Source organism: Micrasema longulum, unplaced genomic scaffold, assembly GCF_059751315.1.
Source record: "Micrasema longulum isolate JH-2025_06_02 unplaced genomic scaffold, ASM5975131v1 h1tg000116l, whole genome shotgun sequence".
NCBI classification, from domain to species: domain Eukaryota; kingdom Metazoa; phylum Arthropoda; class Insecta; order Trichoptera; family Brachycentridae; genus Micrasema; species Micrasema longulum.
Window position 1 is genome coordinate 204685 of NW_028277322.1, and position 18045 is coordinate 222729.

The window sequence follows — 18045 nt, forward strand, 5'->3', positions numbered from 1 at the left end:
TTCGACTAGAGATGAGCGTTTCGGTTTTTTTATAAAAGTAGCAAGAACAGTAACGGTATCACAAATTAAGCCGTTTCGTGAAGACGTTTAAAAATAACAGTTTATGCCAGTGGTTCTTAACTGGCGCTCCGCGAAATTATGAAAACCAAAATTTAATTTTGGTTTTCATAATTTCATTATTTTTAATTTTCATTATTTTTAATAAAAGTTATCTTTGTATGTTTTTTTAATCAGTTTTGGTGTACCGCGAATTTTCCTTTTGATCAAAAGTGCTCCCTGACTTCAAAAAGGTTCAATGACCACTGGTTTATGCGATGCATATAAGGTCCATCTCAGTCTGACGTCTCTCCAATGGATACAGATTGAGAGATGGCTCTATTTCAAAGCAGGAATAATTACCTCCGAGCAACCGTGCCACAAATAAAAGATTTTTAAAAAAAACACTGAATTTCCTCATCGGAGTGCCGACGCAGCACTGGACGCGGACAAGGAGACGGAGATGGCGGACGGTACTCACCCTCTGGGCACGTCCCACCGGATGACGAGATTACACTTCGGAAGATCCATACCGTCTTCTAGGAAAGACGTCCCAACCAGCAGGTTACAGTCGTGAGTACGAAATCTACAAAAAGATGAAAAAATACTATTTATTGTTTCAGCATTTACTTTGTGGAATAACATTTTAACAAGAACAACAAACCATGACGGGTAGGTAGAGAGGATAGAACGCCACATAACTCTATCTTTGCATACAGATCTCGCTTCCTCTCCATTCATACATGATCTCATGCACGTACGCCAATTATTCCGGCTTTTGACACATCCATCTTCCGAGTATTTGTTAGATTTGGTCATGCCATGTCTCTCATCCATCAACCATCAACATTCGCATTGTAAATAGTCTTAGCCATCCTTTCGCTGTCCATTCGTTCTACATGTCCAAACCAGCGCAGAGCTCCTTTCTTGATTTTGTCGACAATACTTGTCTCAGCCTTACATAATGAACGGATCTCAAAATTTGCGCTATCGTACATATTTAACCACACGTTCGCCTGAGAGATCGCATTTCGACAGCATTCAGCCTACATTCATCCCTGTTTTTCCGAGTCCATCCTTCGCTCCCATACATCGGGGTCGGGACCGGGAATCCGTTGTGAACTGCTGATTTTGCCTCTTGCGACAAACATTTATTTACAACAATATTTTGAGTTTGTCCAAATTTTTGTAGACAAGGACTGGATTAATTTTTTTTTTATAAATCTTGGGTATTAGGAAATTCGTGTTTTAAAAAAAATTAATATATTAAGCCAAATATGTTAATATTATAAATGTTTGTAAAAGGCAGATTTGCCGTTTATATTTATAAAATAAAAAATAAAATGAAAAATTCTTTATTGCTCACTAGTTCGACCCCATCTAGAATACGCTTCTCCTATTTGATCTCCATTCTACAGGACTCACATTGACCATATCGAGTCTGTCCAACACCGTTTTCTAAGAAAAGTGTCATGGTTGCTCGGATTACAAAGGGGTAATTATTCCTATTTTGAAATAGAGCAATCTCTCAATCTGCCTTCATTGGAGAGACGTAGAACTGAGATGGACCTTATATGCATTTTCAAAATACTGAATGCTTTAAGTGATGTCCCATCTCTGTTGCGATCAATTTCTTTTCATGTTCCCAGCCGTGTCACCAGAAGTCGAAATCTGCTATTTATAAAATCTTCTAAGAGCAACTTTTGTTTTTATGCCCCAATGTCCAGAATGTGTAGATTAGTCAATTCATCACACGACTTGGAATTCTTTGGGATAAACTACTGGGGACTAAACAGTGTGGGATAAAGTTGGATTGGCACGGTTTAGCTCGAATCTTAGGTCTTTCGTTCTTATGAATATATTGTATACAATTATTGTTTTGCCCTTGTTTGTCTTTGCTAAATAGTTTTATGTTCTTTTTGTTCAGTTTCTTGCATTTATGTTTCTTCGTGTAACTGGCTTAGGCCGTATATATATATATATAGTTTTTATTTATTTCTTAAGTTAGCTTATATTAAAACTAATATAAACTTTTATGTACATTTACATCATCTACATATATTTACATTTCCTTACAGTAACTTATACATTTATTTTTAAATTCTTTCAGACACTTTTCATTCTTCATACATTCAGGCATCTCATCATACAATTTTAAACCCTTATACATCAAACAATTTTGCGACTCAGCTCTTTTCAATAATGGTAGTCTTATTTTATCCTTTTGTCTAGTAGCATATTCATGACAATTTTTGTTTAAGACAACTTTATCCTTAAAATATTTTGGTAATTTATCGTGAAAAAATTTATGTATAAATATCAACATATTAAATTTAAGTCTCCTTCTTACAGATAACCATTTTAGTTCATCTCTCATTTTTTTTACATTGCTATATTTATTTTTCTTAAGAACTATTCTCATCGCTTTCTTTTGTAAAATTTCTAGTTTATTTAAATTTCCTTCGTTTGCTAAAAATAATATTGTTGAGCAGTAATCTATATGTGGAAGAATGATTGTTTTGTAAATTAGTTCTGCAGTATCTTTATTTTATTTATTTCACAATAAATTAATAAATATTCAAGAATATTAACAATGCAAATTGATATCCATTTGGCAATTCTCAGCCTGAGACGGCCCATTGTCGTAGCTAACTTAATACCCAATAGTCAGAATGGTTTTGCTACATTCGGGCTCCTCTATAGCTTGGCGCATCATTACTTTGAGGTTGATCTTAACGACTCCCTCGGGCTGAAATCCAGTCTTTTGTCTACAAACATTCAGACAAACTCAAGATATTGTAATGTCAATAGTGTTTCATGGGCGGTGACTTGAATTTTTCTCAACAACGCTCGAGATGCAAGATGTCCTCTCAAAACGAATTTCGGAATCTACGCAAGAATGAAATGTCTACGGAGACGAACCTTTTCAGCACTTCCTCCTGCTTCTTGTGCTCGATTTCCGCCTCCCGGGGGTCGGTGACGGGATCCACCATTTTGTTCACGGTGTACTGGGCAGATACGAACTGCAAATCGGGACAGGATCGGCAGTACTCCTATACAGAGATATTTTAATTTAAACTAAACAATAAAAAACATTTAAGTTTGTAAGTGAAAATTCTTGATGGAAGTTCATTGTAATTTATTATATAAATAAAATAAAAGACGAGTGATACTATGATCTACAAATTTGGAATATCCAGTGACCGGTTTCATCGCTTTCGCGACATCTTCGAGACTGGTATCTTTATTAACGAGTTCGATGTATTTATACAAAACAGAGGTAAGGATAGATAATTCAAAGTTATATGAAAGTAAATTAAATAAAGTTATTTTTATCTTAAGGATCATTATCAAAAAAACATTCAGGTTAACTAATGAGTTGATATAATTTATTTATTTATTTTCTTTTATTTAGGAAACATACAGTACAGTTACAAAGTTTTATATTTTACACAGTTAGACCTAACTCTAATGGGCCAGCGAAGTTTCCATATTATAAAATAATTATATGTAAGGTTAATAATGAAAGTATAAAAAAGAGAAGGAAAAAAAACATAAATGGAAGTTATTTAAAAATTAAAATTTAAGTAAAAAAAGTTATTTTGTAGTTAGTATTCACAAATGGAAATAATATTAAAAATGAAGAAAATTTGTAATGTGTAATGTATTTGTAATTGTAATGTATAATGCTATTTTAATGATTTAAATTTTTTTCAACAGAGAGGGAAAACATTTTTGAGAAGCGAATATGGAAGTCTAGGCATTTACAGGGCTTATGACCTGTCATTGGCTGGTTTAAGTGGCCACTTTACACACTGTGTAACATTCACCATTCTGCCCATGTTTGAACATCCACATTTCCTCGACTCTTCCATCTGTTGACTTTTGTGAAGCAAAGGAGCTGAAACCTTTATCACGTGGGTGAGATTCATCCGGCTGAACCAAATCACCTACTAGGCAACGCCTGAAAACAATTTTCCAATTTTTATACTTCTTCTTTTACCAGGTAGTAATTCAACAATGTTTGATTATGTCAAAATGCTTGCAGACTGGCTGGATTTCCTCCCTAGGGAGTTGTTCATATTTAAATTAATTTCAACAGAGAGGGAAAACATTTTTGAGAAGCGAATATGGAAGTCTGGGCATTCGGCGGAATTAAGGGGCGCTGGATTGAGATTGGAAGAGGCGAGAGTGCTGCCTGGCGATAGGGTCTCCCGGAGACAACTGGCGATGTCCACATGCACCACTTAGGAGCGGATGTGGAAAAGAAGAAGAAGAGAAGATAAATGTTTGCAGACAGGCTCTTAGGATAGTAATATCATTTGTTCATTGATATTTTTATTAGGCAGTACAAAACTTGTGATTCAGACACGTTCAAAAAATTTTTAGATAAAAATTACTTACGTTAATGAGCTCGAAAAGAATTTTCGCCATCAGCGGGTCATCCACGAAGACCAGTCCGCACAGAGCGTCCGGATCGTTCCATCCGTAACTTCCGGGGCCGTTCCCTCTGGCCGTATATTTCCCCTTTTTGCCAGTCTCCCAAACTCGCTTACGCGGCGAAAACCTCACAATGCTCCCTTTGAAATCGAAGCAACTATTCCCGAGAATCCTTCGGTCGGTATTCGCATCGGTGTCGGTGACGCGCGAAGAAAGTTCTTTCGGACTACTCGCGTCGGCTTTGAATGCTGCATTACCGGCAGCAAAGTCGTCGCTTATCGTTGTTTTAAAACCATGATCGAAGCACACGTTATTAACATTAGATTTAGATATTGAGTTATTGAAATCATTAAGGTCTGGTTTTAAACTGTCCAAATTGCTGATTGAATCGTTAGAATCGTTTGATAAATCATTGATTTTCGTATCGATTACGGAAGATTCATTTGATTTTAGATCATTATTTGGAACGACACTGCCCTCGTCCATCTCGCAAGATTCAATGGTTGTTACATCACCATTTGCGACACTGTTGATCTTAGTATGAATTTCACCATGTTCTTTAGCTTCTTCGGCAATCGTGACTCTACTGACTTCGGTATCGACGTTGCAAGATTCACTTGTTTTCACGTCGTCATTTGCAAGGCGACTCGAATCAATTTCTAGAGATTCATTTGTTTTTGCGTCATAAATATCGCGGGACTCGACGAGCGTTCCGATCTTTTCACCGCTGATGTCGTCGAACTTCTCATTCAGCTTCTTTTCGAGGGTTTTGAAGTCGCACAGCTCGAGGTCTCGCAGCGCGCTCGACGTTTTGTCGTTTTCCAGCTCTACTTTGACGAAATCTTCGGCGATCTTGGACGTGGAATCGCGGCTACTTCTCGGAGTCCTGTGGTAGCCAAAACTCCTGGCCTTGTGCCGATCTTTGATAGAGACGCCGTTGTGTTTACTCGGATTTTCTAAGGCATTCGGTTTGAAGATCTTGAAAATTTCGACCATTTTGAGGAACTTTGGCCGGGTGAACTTTTGAATCTTATCCAAGTCGTTCGGAAACTGGTCGAAAATCGCTTCGGCCGCCGCCCGGATTTTGACGAAAACCGAGGAGACGAGTCCGAGAAGCAGATAATGTCTTTCGTAGGGTATTTTTATCTTTAGTTTTTCGATTTTTATGAGAAGAGAAAATGCGGCTTTGTCGGCTCCGTACGGACCTTGAAAATGAGACAAATATAAAAAGGTGTTTTCCCTGTCCTGGGGCCCGAACAACAATGTTTTCGCTGCAAAATTAGCTGCACTTTTATCACTAATTAGTTTTAATGTACCAAAAAGGACAACTCGGCAAACCTACCAATACTGTGGCAACAATACTTCGACATCATATGGTAAAAATGCAGTCATCAATAGACTTCACTCTCTAGGCAATAAGTACCAGGACATTGGTGACTCATTTCACGTGAAATTTATTACATATAGAACGGCTCTTCTTCTTTATTTTATTGGTAATAGTTCTAAGTAACTGTTTGTTACTTTTGTCAAAAATTCTTTATTAGTGTTTTTTTTTTTTTTTTTCTTTTTTCGTTTCTTTTCTTAATTAATTTATAAGTAAAAAATATTTCTCTTTATCATTTTTTTTACATCATTGTATATTTTTCTTCATAAACATATACTATTTACCTAAATATTAGTTTTCAATAATAATACATATATATATATTTTTTCAATGTTATTCAAAATTGTCTTCTTTGTTATTTTTTAACTGGTTCAAAGTATTTCTAATACCAAATTATCTTTTTTTATCGATAATTCTACAACTGGTAATATTTTATTCTTTTATATAGTTTATATTTCTTAGACTTTCTAAATTAATAATATTGCTTTAAATGCTCTGTATTACTTAAATTAAGCTTACATGTATGTATATTTAATTGTATTTGTAACTAATATGTAAAAGGCACTAAGTGCCGTTTATTTCAATAAATTTTTTTTTTTAAAAATGAATGACCAGAATCTGCTACGAAAATCCAATGTTAAGTTGTGTTTGCCTTTATTTCTACTTAAAATTATGCCTTGAAATACTTTAGTTGTAGCCTTTTTTTATAGAATTGTATTCTTTTCTTTTTTTAAAGAAAATGTCACAAAAATGTATATGATTTAAAATGCTTGTATTTTTTTTTTTAAATTAAAAATTAAAATTTGGCCACCGCCACTTTTATGTTAAATCTTCAAATGATTACAACAAATTTTTGTCCAATACTTAGTCTTTATTGAGATCCCAGATACCTAAGTTTAGTCTAAATTTGAAATGGCGTAATCTGCCGTTCTAAAAGTAATTATATTTTAGTAACATAAAACTTTTAAATATATTTTTTAACAGAAACACCTGTAAAACATATTGTTTATATCTAATTGATGTTTTTTTGTTTTTTTTATTATTGCCCGATTAAAAAAAACATTCGTTTTAAAATGGCAAAATCATGATTTCCTAATTTTGCGTTCGTTTTTCCCGACTACAGCCTTAAGGATCCGGGCGTTAGATTTGTGAGCACCCTCTTTAAAATAAATGAACTAAAATGAACGATACAAAAATGATAAATAAAAAATGAAAAGTTTGTTTCCCTTACCGGCGTTTTCCAGAACCAAAAGAAAATCATAGAGCATCTGTATCGGTTCTATACATGGATTTGGTATCGCCTTCAGCTCCTCACCGAAAGATTCGTCTCCATATATTTCCGTCGGATCGTATCTAGAACAGTACCGTTTAGGTGTGATTATGGATGAAAAACTCTCATTTGATTCCCGTATTCGGGCGTCTATAAATAAGGCTTACAGAAATCTGGGCTTCATTATACGTACCACTCGACCATTCAAAACAACCGCATCCCTCAAAATCTTATATAATGCATACGTTCGCAGCCATCTTGAGTTTGCATCTGTTGCTTGGAATCCTGGATATACAATTTATATATCATTATTTCATTGTTTAGCAACCCAATAGTTGGAATATGGAATTTCACTTGTCCCAGTAATGATGGCACATTGATTATACCATTGAGTATGCCGAACATAATCTAACAGTGAAATTCCTTTGAGAAGTCGGTTTATCTCATCAGCATTCCCTTTCCGCACCTAATGGTGCATAAGGCACTGCATCGGTACACCAATCGCAGCGTATCTTGATCATTTTTGTTACATGAAGGTAAGATGATCAGTCTTACGCTCCAGGGACTATGAAATATTCTAGTGTAAAAACACCTTTTTAAATAAATATTTCATATCAGCCATGTCGGGAATCGAACCCGAGACCTCTTGCATGGCATGACAAATACGCCGACAAGGCGGATAATGTACAATATACTCCGTATTTACCTGTGGTCCGAGAGGAATTCCAAACACCGCACGGCAGTTTTCTTCATAAAATTTTCCAATTTATAAGCCTCTTCTATGCAGAATACATCGGGCGGGCTCTCCAGTATGACTTCGTGGGGCTTTCCTGTAATTCTTCAAGAAAATACGACATTATTAATCTTTATTATTTCCTTATTTACGCTTAGTAGCATGCAGGATTCTGCATCGGTACTATTGACAAGACAGCGGTGACTGTCCATCTAGCGGTTAAGATTTGAAAACTCGAGATTAATCAAAAGCAGCAGGACTTATGTCATCGGATTAACGATGGAAAAAAGGGGACTCATAGAAACTTAAAAGATAGTCGATAATTACTATGACTGCGTGAGATGTATCAATCAAATCCCAACACAAATTTTTGGGGTCATAACTGGACGCTCTATCCTCCCCGATCCCAAGATAAACTTCCTTTCCAGCAGGGGTATTTTCAGACTGGAATAAATTGCCGAGTCTAGTTGCCATTCCATTTCGGTCGACAGGTTCAAGAACCGTTTGGTGCTTTACTGAAGGAAGAACTTGGACAAAACCAAATTCCGAATATTGAATGTATTTGTAAATCGTTGGACAGAGTAGATTCAATTAAATATTTGGGAATTTATATAGACAGGAATTTAAGATGGACTAATCAAATTAATCATATTAAAAATAAATTGAGGAAGCAAATTTACTTCTTTAAAACCATATGAACTACCTAAAATCTTCTCCTTATATTGCTTTTTTAAATATTACCTAAACCTGTTATTCTTTCTTTTTTCTCTGCTGCATTGACATGTTTTTATACTTTTAAACTATTTTTAATTACTTATATTGTATATGTATAAAAATCAGTACATTGCTGCTCTTACTATGTCATTAATTTTGAAGATGTTTTGAAATTGACTTAAATTTATTTTCTTATTTAAAGATTCTTTAAAGATTTGTCTCATCGTTTCTTTGAATCTCTTAAAATATGTATGTGTATATTTATGTTTTTCCTTTTTAAAAAATGTTATTATTATTTTATTTTATTTTTACATCTGAGCATGTTTTTTATTCTTTATTTTAATTCTTGACTTTTAATTACTTTTACCAATTTTCTTCATTTTTTTTACTTTAATTTTAATTTTTAAACAACTCCTATTTATGTTTTTTTTCCTTCTCTTTTTTATACTTTAATTAATAACCTTACATATAATTACTTTATAATATGGAAACTTCGCTGGTCCATTAGATTTAAGTCTAACTGTGTAAAATATAAAACTTTGTAACTGTACTGTATGTTTCCTAAATAAAAGAAAATAAATAAAAATAAATAAATATGAAACATAATTGGCCTAAAAGAACTTGTAAAAATATATTACGCAATAACTCAATCAGTTTTGGAATATGGGATGTGCAAATGACACACTGATCAAGCAAATAATAATTGCACAAAAAGCTTTAATAAAAATTATCTTTAGAGTCCCAATCGGAACTAGCTCCCTCGGTTTATTTGAAAATCTTAATGTCAAATCTACAAAACAACTTTATGTAAAAGCTTTGTTACTATACGCATACAAACATTATTCTCTACCTTCCGTTACAAATACAAGAGTTACTGGATACTCCACCCTGATGCTGCAAAAAAATTAAAAAATAAATACAACCTTCGGTCAAAGAGGATTGGCCTACTACTCAGTTAAAGTGTACAATCTACTTCCATTATCTATGAGGACAATTAGTAAGTTCTCACAATATAAAATTGCTATTAAGAAATGGATAGTGGAGGTGGGTTGCGCACGGATTGAGTGGATCAAGCCAAATAGGCAAAATGTGTGCACTGTTTATGAAATTTTTTCTATTGGTCTATGTAAATGGGTTATGTTTTTTATGAATATTTTAGTTTTTTATTGTTTAGTATGTTAATTATAATTAGATTAATTACATTTTTTTACAGTTATTCTCGCTACTATCCGTGGCCCTGTTATAGGTCCTGTCGGATATACAGATCTGGTGGCTTGTAAAAAGAATTTCAAGGCTTTTAAAAAGTTTTGTAATCATTTCGGCGAATTGATCATGTCCAATCAATTTAATCCCAGTCAGTGAAGAATTCACTTCCCTCTCTTCTCAATCCAATGATGTACATATTATGGACTTCTGGATTACTTTCTTTCAGCGCAAAGATGCTAAGGCTATTAGATTTCAGAGAGCTCCTTCGGGCAGCTTTTCTCGTTTGACAACGAGCAAATTTTCCGTGTATGTGGGCACCGCCAAGGAGACTTATGTCCTCAGATGCGGTGTGCGGTGCGTGGTGGGCAAGCTGTTACTTTTATGTTAACTTTGTTAAATAGCTAATATTAGGCATGTTTCACATTTTGTAAAATGTTTCCCTCGGCACGGGACACCCCAGTGAGGGAACATTATTCTGTATAAAAAAAGAATACAAACAATGTAAAAGTATAAATAAAAAGCACTACATGTGATATAGGCGCACCAGCGAAGGCTGCCTGCCTATAACCAATAATGTTGATAAATAAGATATAACAAGATCTGGACCTTTTTGGTTTAAGTTTACAGCGATTTAAACGAGCACTAAATAAATAGTCCAGATCTTGTCTCGATGTCCCTTATGTTTGTCAATGCTTCTTTTCTTTTTTTTAATGTCTTAAACTATTCTTTTATTGTAATATTTAAACCCTATAATGGACAATACGGTGGGCCGATAATTTTTTTTTCCGAATTTTGAAATGAAAGGGGTCTAAAAAGTTGCCTTTTGGATTACTCGGAATGCAAAAAATATCAAAAAAAATATTCGATACTACTTTCGGCCTTCAACCAGAGCTTGAAATTTTCGAAAAAGTCGATTTTTTGGAGGAAACCGGCTGTCATTTCGTATTTAAGTAAGAAAATCAGTCTAATTAAATGTTATTATGTGCATTAAATCTTAGTAAATAAGCATCTGAGGGCGTGAGTTGCACTTTGTTTTGTAATAAATGGGTAGCATTGTTTTAATGGGCCATTTTTTTCGTCAATATTAGCCAGGCGCTCGACGGAATCAGTTCCGCGGAGTGTAAACTTTTTACATTTCGGTAGTTTTAAAGCGCGTTCGAATTTGTAATGTGATGTTGCTGGAATGTTGCGTCTCATAAAACGAAATAATATGGACCAAAATTGACACCAAGTCATTGGAACAAAAGGCATAATAGTACTACACACGTGCGTTTCCAGAAACTATCTACCAGCCAGCGGGCCACATGGCGACGATACCTACCTACTGTCTACAAAAGCTTCTCTTCGGACATCTATCTCCCTTTGTTTACCATGGAGTTGAAACAGTCTTTGATTTATTTAGTTTTTTATTGCTTACTTCTTGGCATGAACACTTGACCAATTTACTACTATACTCTATTTTTTATAAATTTATTGATATTATTTTAACTTTGCTGGAATTCCTCTCGTCCATGCGCTTTGTAGCTGCACGATGATTGGTTATCCAGCTTTCATATATCAACTTTAAAATACCTAAATTCTGTAAATGAGGTCTAGAATTCCAATCGTCTATGCGCTTATTAGCTGCGAGACGTGTTGTAATCTTACTCCTTTTTATTATTCATATTATTTTTTAACACACTAAATTTATTTGTCAATTTTTAAAATGTGTAAATGGGGGCTAAATTTCTAACTGTCTATGCGCTCTGTAGCTGCAAGACGTCCTGTAATCTAGCTCCTATCTGTTATAATTTTTGATTGATCTTAATTGAAAACGAGGAGCTAGAATCCCAACCGTCCATGCGCTCTGTAGCTGCAAGACGTACTGAGATATTTATTAATTGTACAGCGCCCTTGGGGTGATTTTCACAAAAATGGCGCTGTATAAATTATCCAACTATATATATATATATATATATATATATATATGTGATTAAGTTATTTCTTTACTAACACAAAATAATTTAATCAATATAGATAATTAACAAAATGTTCAGACAGTGATAAACTTCAAACCTCGGTTGAGGGCCAAAAGTAGTATGGAATATTTTTTTAAATAATTTTTACGTTCAATGTGATCCAAAATGCAACTTTTTAGACCCCTTTCACTTTGATGTCTAAAAAAATAAAAAACCTCACACATCATCGGCCCACTCTAATGGACAATGTCCGTTAATAAATAAATAAATTAATGACTTACTTTTTAAGTCCGGCGATATCACAGGCCATGTCGGCTTTGCACATGACCATTTCCTCAAGTTGTTCCAATTGGTATTCTAGTTTATTGTAAATAGAAGGTTTCTCGGGAGATTCCTCGGGTTCTACGGCCTCTGAAATCGTATCTCCGAGAACTGCAATGTTGGCACAATTTTGGCTTTCTGCGGCCACTTTTTGCGCGCAGTCTTCGTTTGTTTTTATTTCTAAGGAAGGACAGTTGCAATTCTTGTCAAATCACATTTATTTAGACTGACGGTGCTCAACCGAGTTTTCGATCGTAATTTTTTTGCTTCACCGAATATAGTTTTCAGTTTGAAACCGTAAAAGATGGAAATCCCAAAATTAAAAGTGTTTCAAAGTTCGACAATGACTACAGTAGAACCCCCTTTTGACGTTTTTCAAGGGAGCAAGAAAAAAAGTGTAAAACTGAGGAAATTAAAAATGTATTGAAAAAATAGGAATAATATAAAAATAAAATTAATTTTCTACACTATTACGGTGTACATACTTCCAGAAAAGTTGTAAAAATGGTGATAGTTGGGGATTGTTAATATTTTTTGACTAATTTTAATGGTTTCACTAAAAATATTTTTATATTATATTATGTAATCTGTTTTTTATTTGATTTAAAAACAGCATGTTAAAATTATTTTATGTGTAAATAAAAAAAACTAAAATAAAATTTTGAATTTGCACAAAATTACGTAAAATATTTTTTCCCCTAAATGTTGGGAAATTTTATTTATACGGTATCACTTTTTTTTCTATGGCATCACTAAAAACAACTGTCATATATGTAGATCGCGGCTTTTTAAACCATCTTTTTTATAACTTTAAATATTTCATTATATAGTTATGTTTTTAACATGGCAATTTATTGATATTAAAACTTTACTGTTTTTAAAAGTTTGTCAACTGCGTATCATGATTTGTACAAGTCTTTTGCACAAGGAAAAATACTTTTCATCTAAGTGCTTGTTTGTGATTACATTCCAAAACTATTTTTTTTTTTAATATTCAAATATTTAATTTAGGTAGGTACTTGTTTATGGTTGATTCCAAAACATAAAATAAATATTTTTCCAAATATGCATTCTTTTTGCAAACGTCAAACGCCGGTCTTCTCGGCAACAGAGGGGTGTACTTATGTAAGAATACGATTTTTAAAAATGTATTGAATTTTACATTATTTTAGTATAACCAAAAATCCAGTAAAAACACATAAATGGGTAGAAATTATGAGGAATTTAATGAAACAATCTGATTAAGATCCACAAAAAACAAATGCTGTTTGTAAACATTGAAAAACAATTTTCTTTTGTACACAAAAAAACAATATCTTTCCAATGCAATCCTGGTAGATCGATGAATAAAACAATTATGCTCCCAACTTATTTTTTACATATTCGATTGAAGAGTTTAATATCTACAAACACGCACAGTGCAAATATCTATATTTCTCTAAAAACCGCACGTAAATCGGTTCAGCCGTTTAGGAGGAGTACGGTGACATCACACGCAAAGAGGAATTATATATATAAAGATAAATACATTTTAAAGAAACATAACCGTAATATTAAATACTATAATTTTTACCGCGTGCAAAAAAACATGATCAATTAAGTATTTCTAACTCGTCTTAATAAGGTATTATAGTTTTGCAAAGGTTGAGTTTAAAATAAAAAAAAAGGGCGTTCTTACCATCTTCGATTTCTACAAATGACGGCCTCCAATAGTTGAAGTCCGTCATTTTCTGCCAGCTATCGCTCGCTTCGTCGTCGTCATCCTCCTCGCCCGACGACTCGTACTCGAGATTGAGCCGACTGTTTTGGGCGTGCGCGTTCGACGTTTTGTCGAACGAAAATTCTTGCGTGAATAAGGGGTGAGTGAAGGCTAAGATTCTCGGGACTTTCTCTGGGTCGTTCGCGTTTTTCTGCTTACATTTTTTGTAATTTAATAATATCTGAAAGTTGAGAAAAAAATCAATTTTACTCGTCGAAAAGAGCTGGGCTGCTATTCTGAATCTTCTCTGCCACTCGGAGAGTGGTTAATTTGTGAATTTCCTATTTTTTATTTACAGAATATATGTATTAGAAACTGAAAAAGACATAGGTACAGAGGCTATCACGGTCACTGTTATTAATATGTTTCTTTTTTGGGTAATACCGTGTGTGTTGGATTTGTTCCGACGTTTCGGCTACCATTGCAGGAGCCATCTTCAGGGTGAACTGTTCTTTTTGTAGGAAAAAGTACGTGTTTAAGTACTAGTAATTTGTACCGTGTCGCAGTCGGCGCCGTTTTCGTAATATAATACCTCGAGGGCGCTTTACAAAGTGATTATATAAATTAAATTTTAACTTTTTTAATTTAAGAAAAGTAATGCACTTTGTCACCACATGCTAAGAATTTATTCAAATGATATAGAGAACAAGTGGGTTTTAAGTTTTTTCCGAAACACCACTTCACTCTCACAGTTTCGCATCTCTGCTGGGAGAGCATTTCATGCCGTAGGGCCTGCGACCGCAAATGCACGTTCGCCAAATTTAGTGCGCCGTTTGCGTAGAGGTATAATAACTTTTCCTTTCGACGTAGATGTAGCTGATCTAAGCGTAAGACGTCTGTCAGCTAGTTCATCTGGAATGCAGAGTTTCCTTAGATATTCCGGATCAGAGTTGTGCAGTGACGTATACATAAACCGACGGAGTTTGTATTCCACCCTCTGTGGTAAACATAGCCAGTGTAATTCCCGAAGTAGTGGAGTGATATGACTGAACTTAGAGATTCCGAAAATAAGTCTCGCTGCGGCATTCAATACAGACTGTAGGCGAGTCATTTTATTCATTGGTAGACCTGCGTAGATACCATTACAATAATCGACTCTAGACACTACAAACGCATTTATTAATTGATGGGCGGCATCAACTGGGAAAATATTTGCATATGCATTCAATCTGTCTGAGCTGGTAAAAGCATGAACTTATCGTTCTACTAATTTGAGCGTCAAGAGAAATATCAGAATTAAGGAAGACTGAATAGGTTTCTGCGTCAGATAAAGTAGTTTTTACCTACAATATTTGAGTTTGTCCAAATGTTCATCGAATCAACAAAAATCAACAGATGGAAGAATTGAAGAAATATGGATGTTCAAACATAGGCAAAATGGTGAATGTTACACAGTGTGTAAAGTGACCACTTAAACCAGCCAATGACAGGTCATAAGCCCTGTAAATGCCTTGACTTCCATACACCCTTATTAAAGGTATTCTCCATCCCTGTTGTAATTTGTCAGTTTATACCTGTTTTAAATGGTCATCTTTGACGATGGAATGACAGTCTTCTATGATGATCAGGTTTATTCTGGTCATTTGAAGAATTTTCGATTTGAGAATGCCGTCCAGAACTTCAGATGTTAAAATTAGAACCTGGAAGAATAAAAAAATTAGGTTAAGAAAAAAAATCTCCTCTTCCTTAAATTGGTCCTAGGTGGGATGGACAAGTGTGCTTGGTAAATGATTCCGGTCTGCTTCTCCGCCGGAGAGGAAGTTTATTATTTATTTATTTATTTATTTACTTAAGTTAGTTAATATTACATTGTATATTAACTAATATATTTACAATTATAACAAATACTTATTCAATATTTCTTACATAACTACATTATTACAATAAACATAACACTTTTTTTTTAAATCCGTAAGTTTTCTTTCATTCTTCATACTTTCAGGCATCTCATCATACAGTTTTAACCCTTTATACATTAAGCTATTTTGTGATATTGTTTTTTTCTTAAGTGGTAGTCTTATCCTATTTCTATTTCTTGTCCTATATTTATGTACATTTCTATTTAATATAATTTCACTTATAAAATACTTTGGCATGAGATTATTAAACACTTTATATATAAATACAAATACATTATACAATAGTCTTTTCTTTATTCCTATCCAGTTCAATTGTTTTCTCATTTTTTCAACACTATTATATTTGCTTTTTTTCAGTATAATTCTCATTGCTCTATTTGTCCCCGGGTCAAGATGGAATTGGGAAATATCACATGCTACAAATTTGAAACCATTAAAAAACCATTTTAAAAAATAAATGTATTTTAAAAATCGATATGAATATTGCGGAAAAATGTTTTCATACATGATTTTAAAAATAAAATTGATAGAAAATATGTCTTTACATGCGATATATTTGCCTTGACAATGGTGACGTCATGATTCGTGACGATGTTCTATTTAAATTTAAACGGTCACAAACAAACTTCACAATTTAACCGAATTGTGACGTATCAGGGGTGTGGCCAATGCGATGGACTGTTTTAGCCAGAAAAAAAAATTATAAATTATTTTTTATGTTACTAATAAATGCAAAAAAATATTTTTTACTCGACACTATTTCATAGACCATTATTAACTGTTTTCAATTCAATTCAATTCAATTATTTTAAATATAACATATGCATTACAAACATATATTCAATACGTACATATTATTAAAAAGAAAAAACTACATGAAAGAGACCCCTGTCAAAGTAGTAGGAGAATAGAAAAGTAGTAGAAAGTAATTTTGAGTATTATTCAATTAAAATCTATAACCTACTTCCACTATCTATTAAAGCAATTAGTAATGAGAAAATGTTTAAAAAGGCTATAAAAAAATGGATAGTGGAGCTAGGTAGAAGTAAAATGGATTGTCTCATTCGCCCATACCAATGCTGAATCAACTGCTCCACAACTGTATGGCTTATGTTAGGTTTTTGTTGTTTTCATTGTGTGTTTTGTAATATAAATAATATAGATGTATATAAATACCTTGTTTTTAAAACTGTCTGAATATTTGTTAATTATGTTTGTTTTTTAAGTGAGTCTTCTTTGTTTATTCTCAAATGTAATAAAAAAAAACTAAATTGTTAAGTGTCCTCGGCACGGGAAACCCCAGTGAGGTCACATTATTTTTATTATTAATTTATGGTTTGTAAGCGAAAAATATGAATAAATAAATAAATAAATCCTGCTCCGGAAAACCCCTTCGGATACATGGAACAAATCAATATCCTAAGTGATGTTGTTCAGCGTAGCGGTAGCCCTTCCAACAGGCATAACAATAGGCAGGTTGGTCCTGTATATTGGAATATGAAACAATCTATGCTGACGCTGTCTTAGGTAATTATCGGGAACATACAAACCAATGCTCATCATAATCTCAGAATTATCGATCACACTGCGCAACAATGGATAAAAATATGTAGTCAAATACACATTCCTTCCAGTCTCTAAACTGTTGTAGCCGAGCATACCCTGGAGAAACTCGGTCGGGTAGAGCCGAGGATAATACCCGCACTCTCTCATGTAGAGATATCTCAGAAACTTCTTTTGGATTTTCTCTATCATAAGAGAGTACTTCAGTTCATGTGGCCCCCGAATCATCGAGCCACTCTCGAGTTTACTTCGCACCGAGGAGTTGTAAAGAGTTCTCAGTACGCGGGTATTTTTGAAAACCCTGGCAGTACGCAGAACAAAGCCTAACATCTTCAATGCATTACCACCGATTGTCTCTATGTGTTCATGAAATGTCAGGGTGCTCACAAATCTAACACCCGGATCCTTAACATTCGATATTTGTATTGGTCATGCCATGTTTTTCTCGGTCTTCCTCTATTTCTGCATCCATCAACATTCGCACTGTAAATATTCTTAGCCGTTCTCTCGCTGTCCATTCGCTCTGTGTCCAGACTAACGCAGAGCTCCTTTCTTGATTTTGTCGATAATGCTTGTCTCAGCCTTACATAATGTACGGATCTCAACATTTTTGCATCAATCGTACATAGTCTTACCACACATTTGCCTGAGAGATTGCATTTCGACAGAATTCAGCATACTTTCATCCCTGTTTTTCCAAGTCCATACTTCGCTCCCATACATCAGGACGGGACCAGGACTCCATTGTGAACTGCCAATTTTGCCTCTTGTGACAAACATTTATTTGCCAAGGTCGATTTAA

At 34.1% G+C, this 18045-nt stretch overlaps 1 protein-coding gene across 1 annotated transcript in view; it reads right to left on the reverse strand.

Moving 5' to 3' along the window:
- Positions 1–18045, reverse strand: part of Dcr-1 (Endoribonuclease Dcr-1) — a 63178-nt gene that overhangs the window by 41436 nt on the left and 3697 nt on the right. Inside the window, exons 5-12 of the mRNA XM_088239497.1 lie at positions 15336–15461; positions 13741–14002; positions 12023–12242; positions 7837–7968; positions 7092–7213; positions 4441–5681; positions 2959–3089; positions 518–622 (exon numbers count right to left, since the gene is read on the reverse strand). Coding sequence (XP_088095623.1) covers positions 518–622; positions 2959–3089; positions 4441–5681; positions 7092–7213; positions 7837–7968; positions 12023–12242; positions 13741–14002; positions 15336–15461 — 2339 coding nt within the window. The remainder of the gene's footprint in view (positions 1–517; positions 623–2958; positions 3090–4440; positions 5682–7091; positions 7214–7836; positions 7969–12022; positions 12243–13740; positions 14003–15335; positions 15462–18045) is intronic.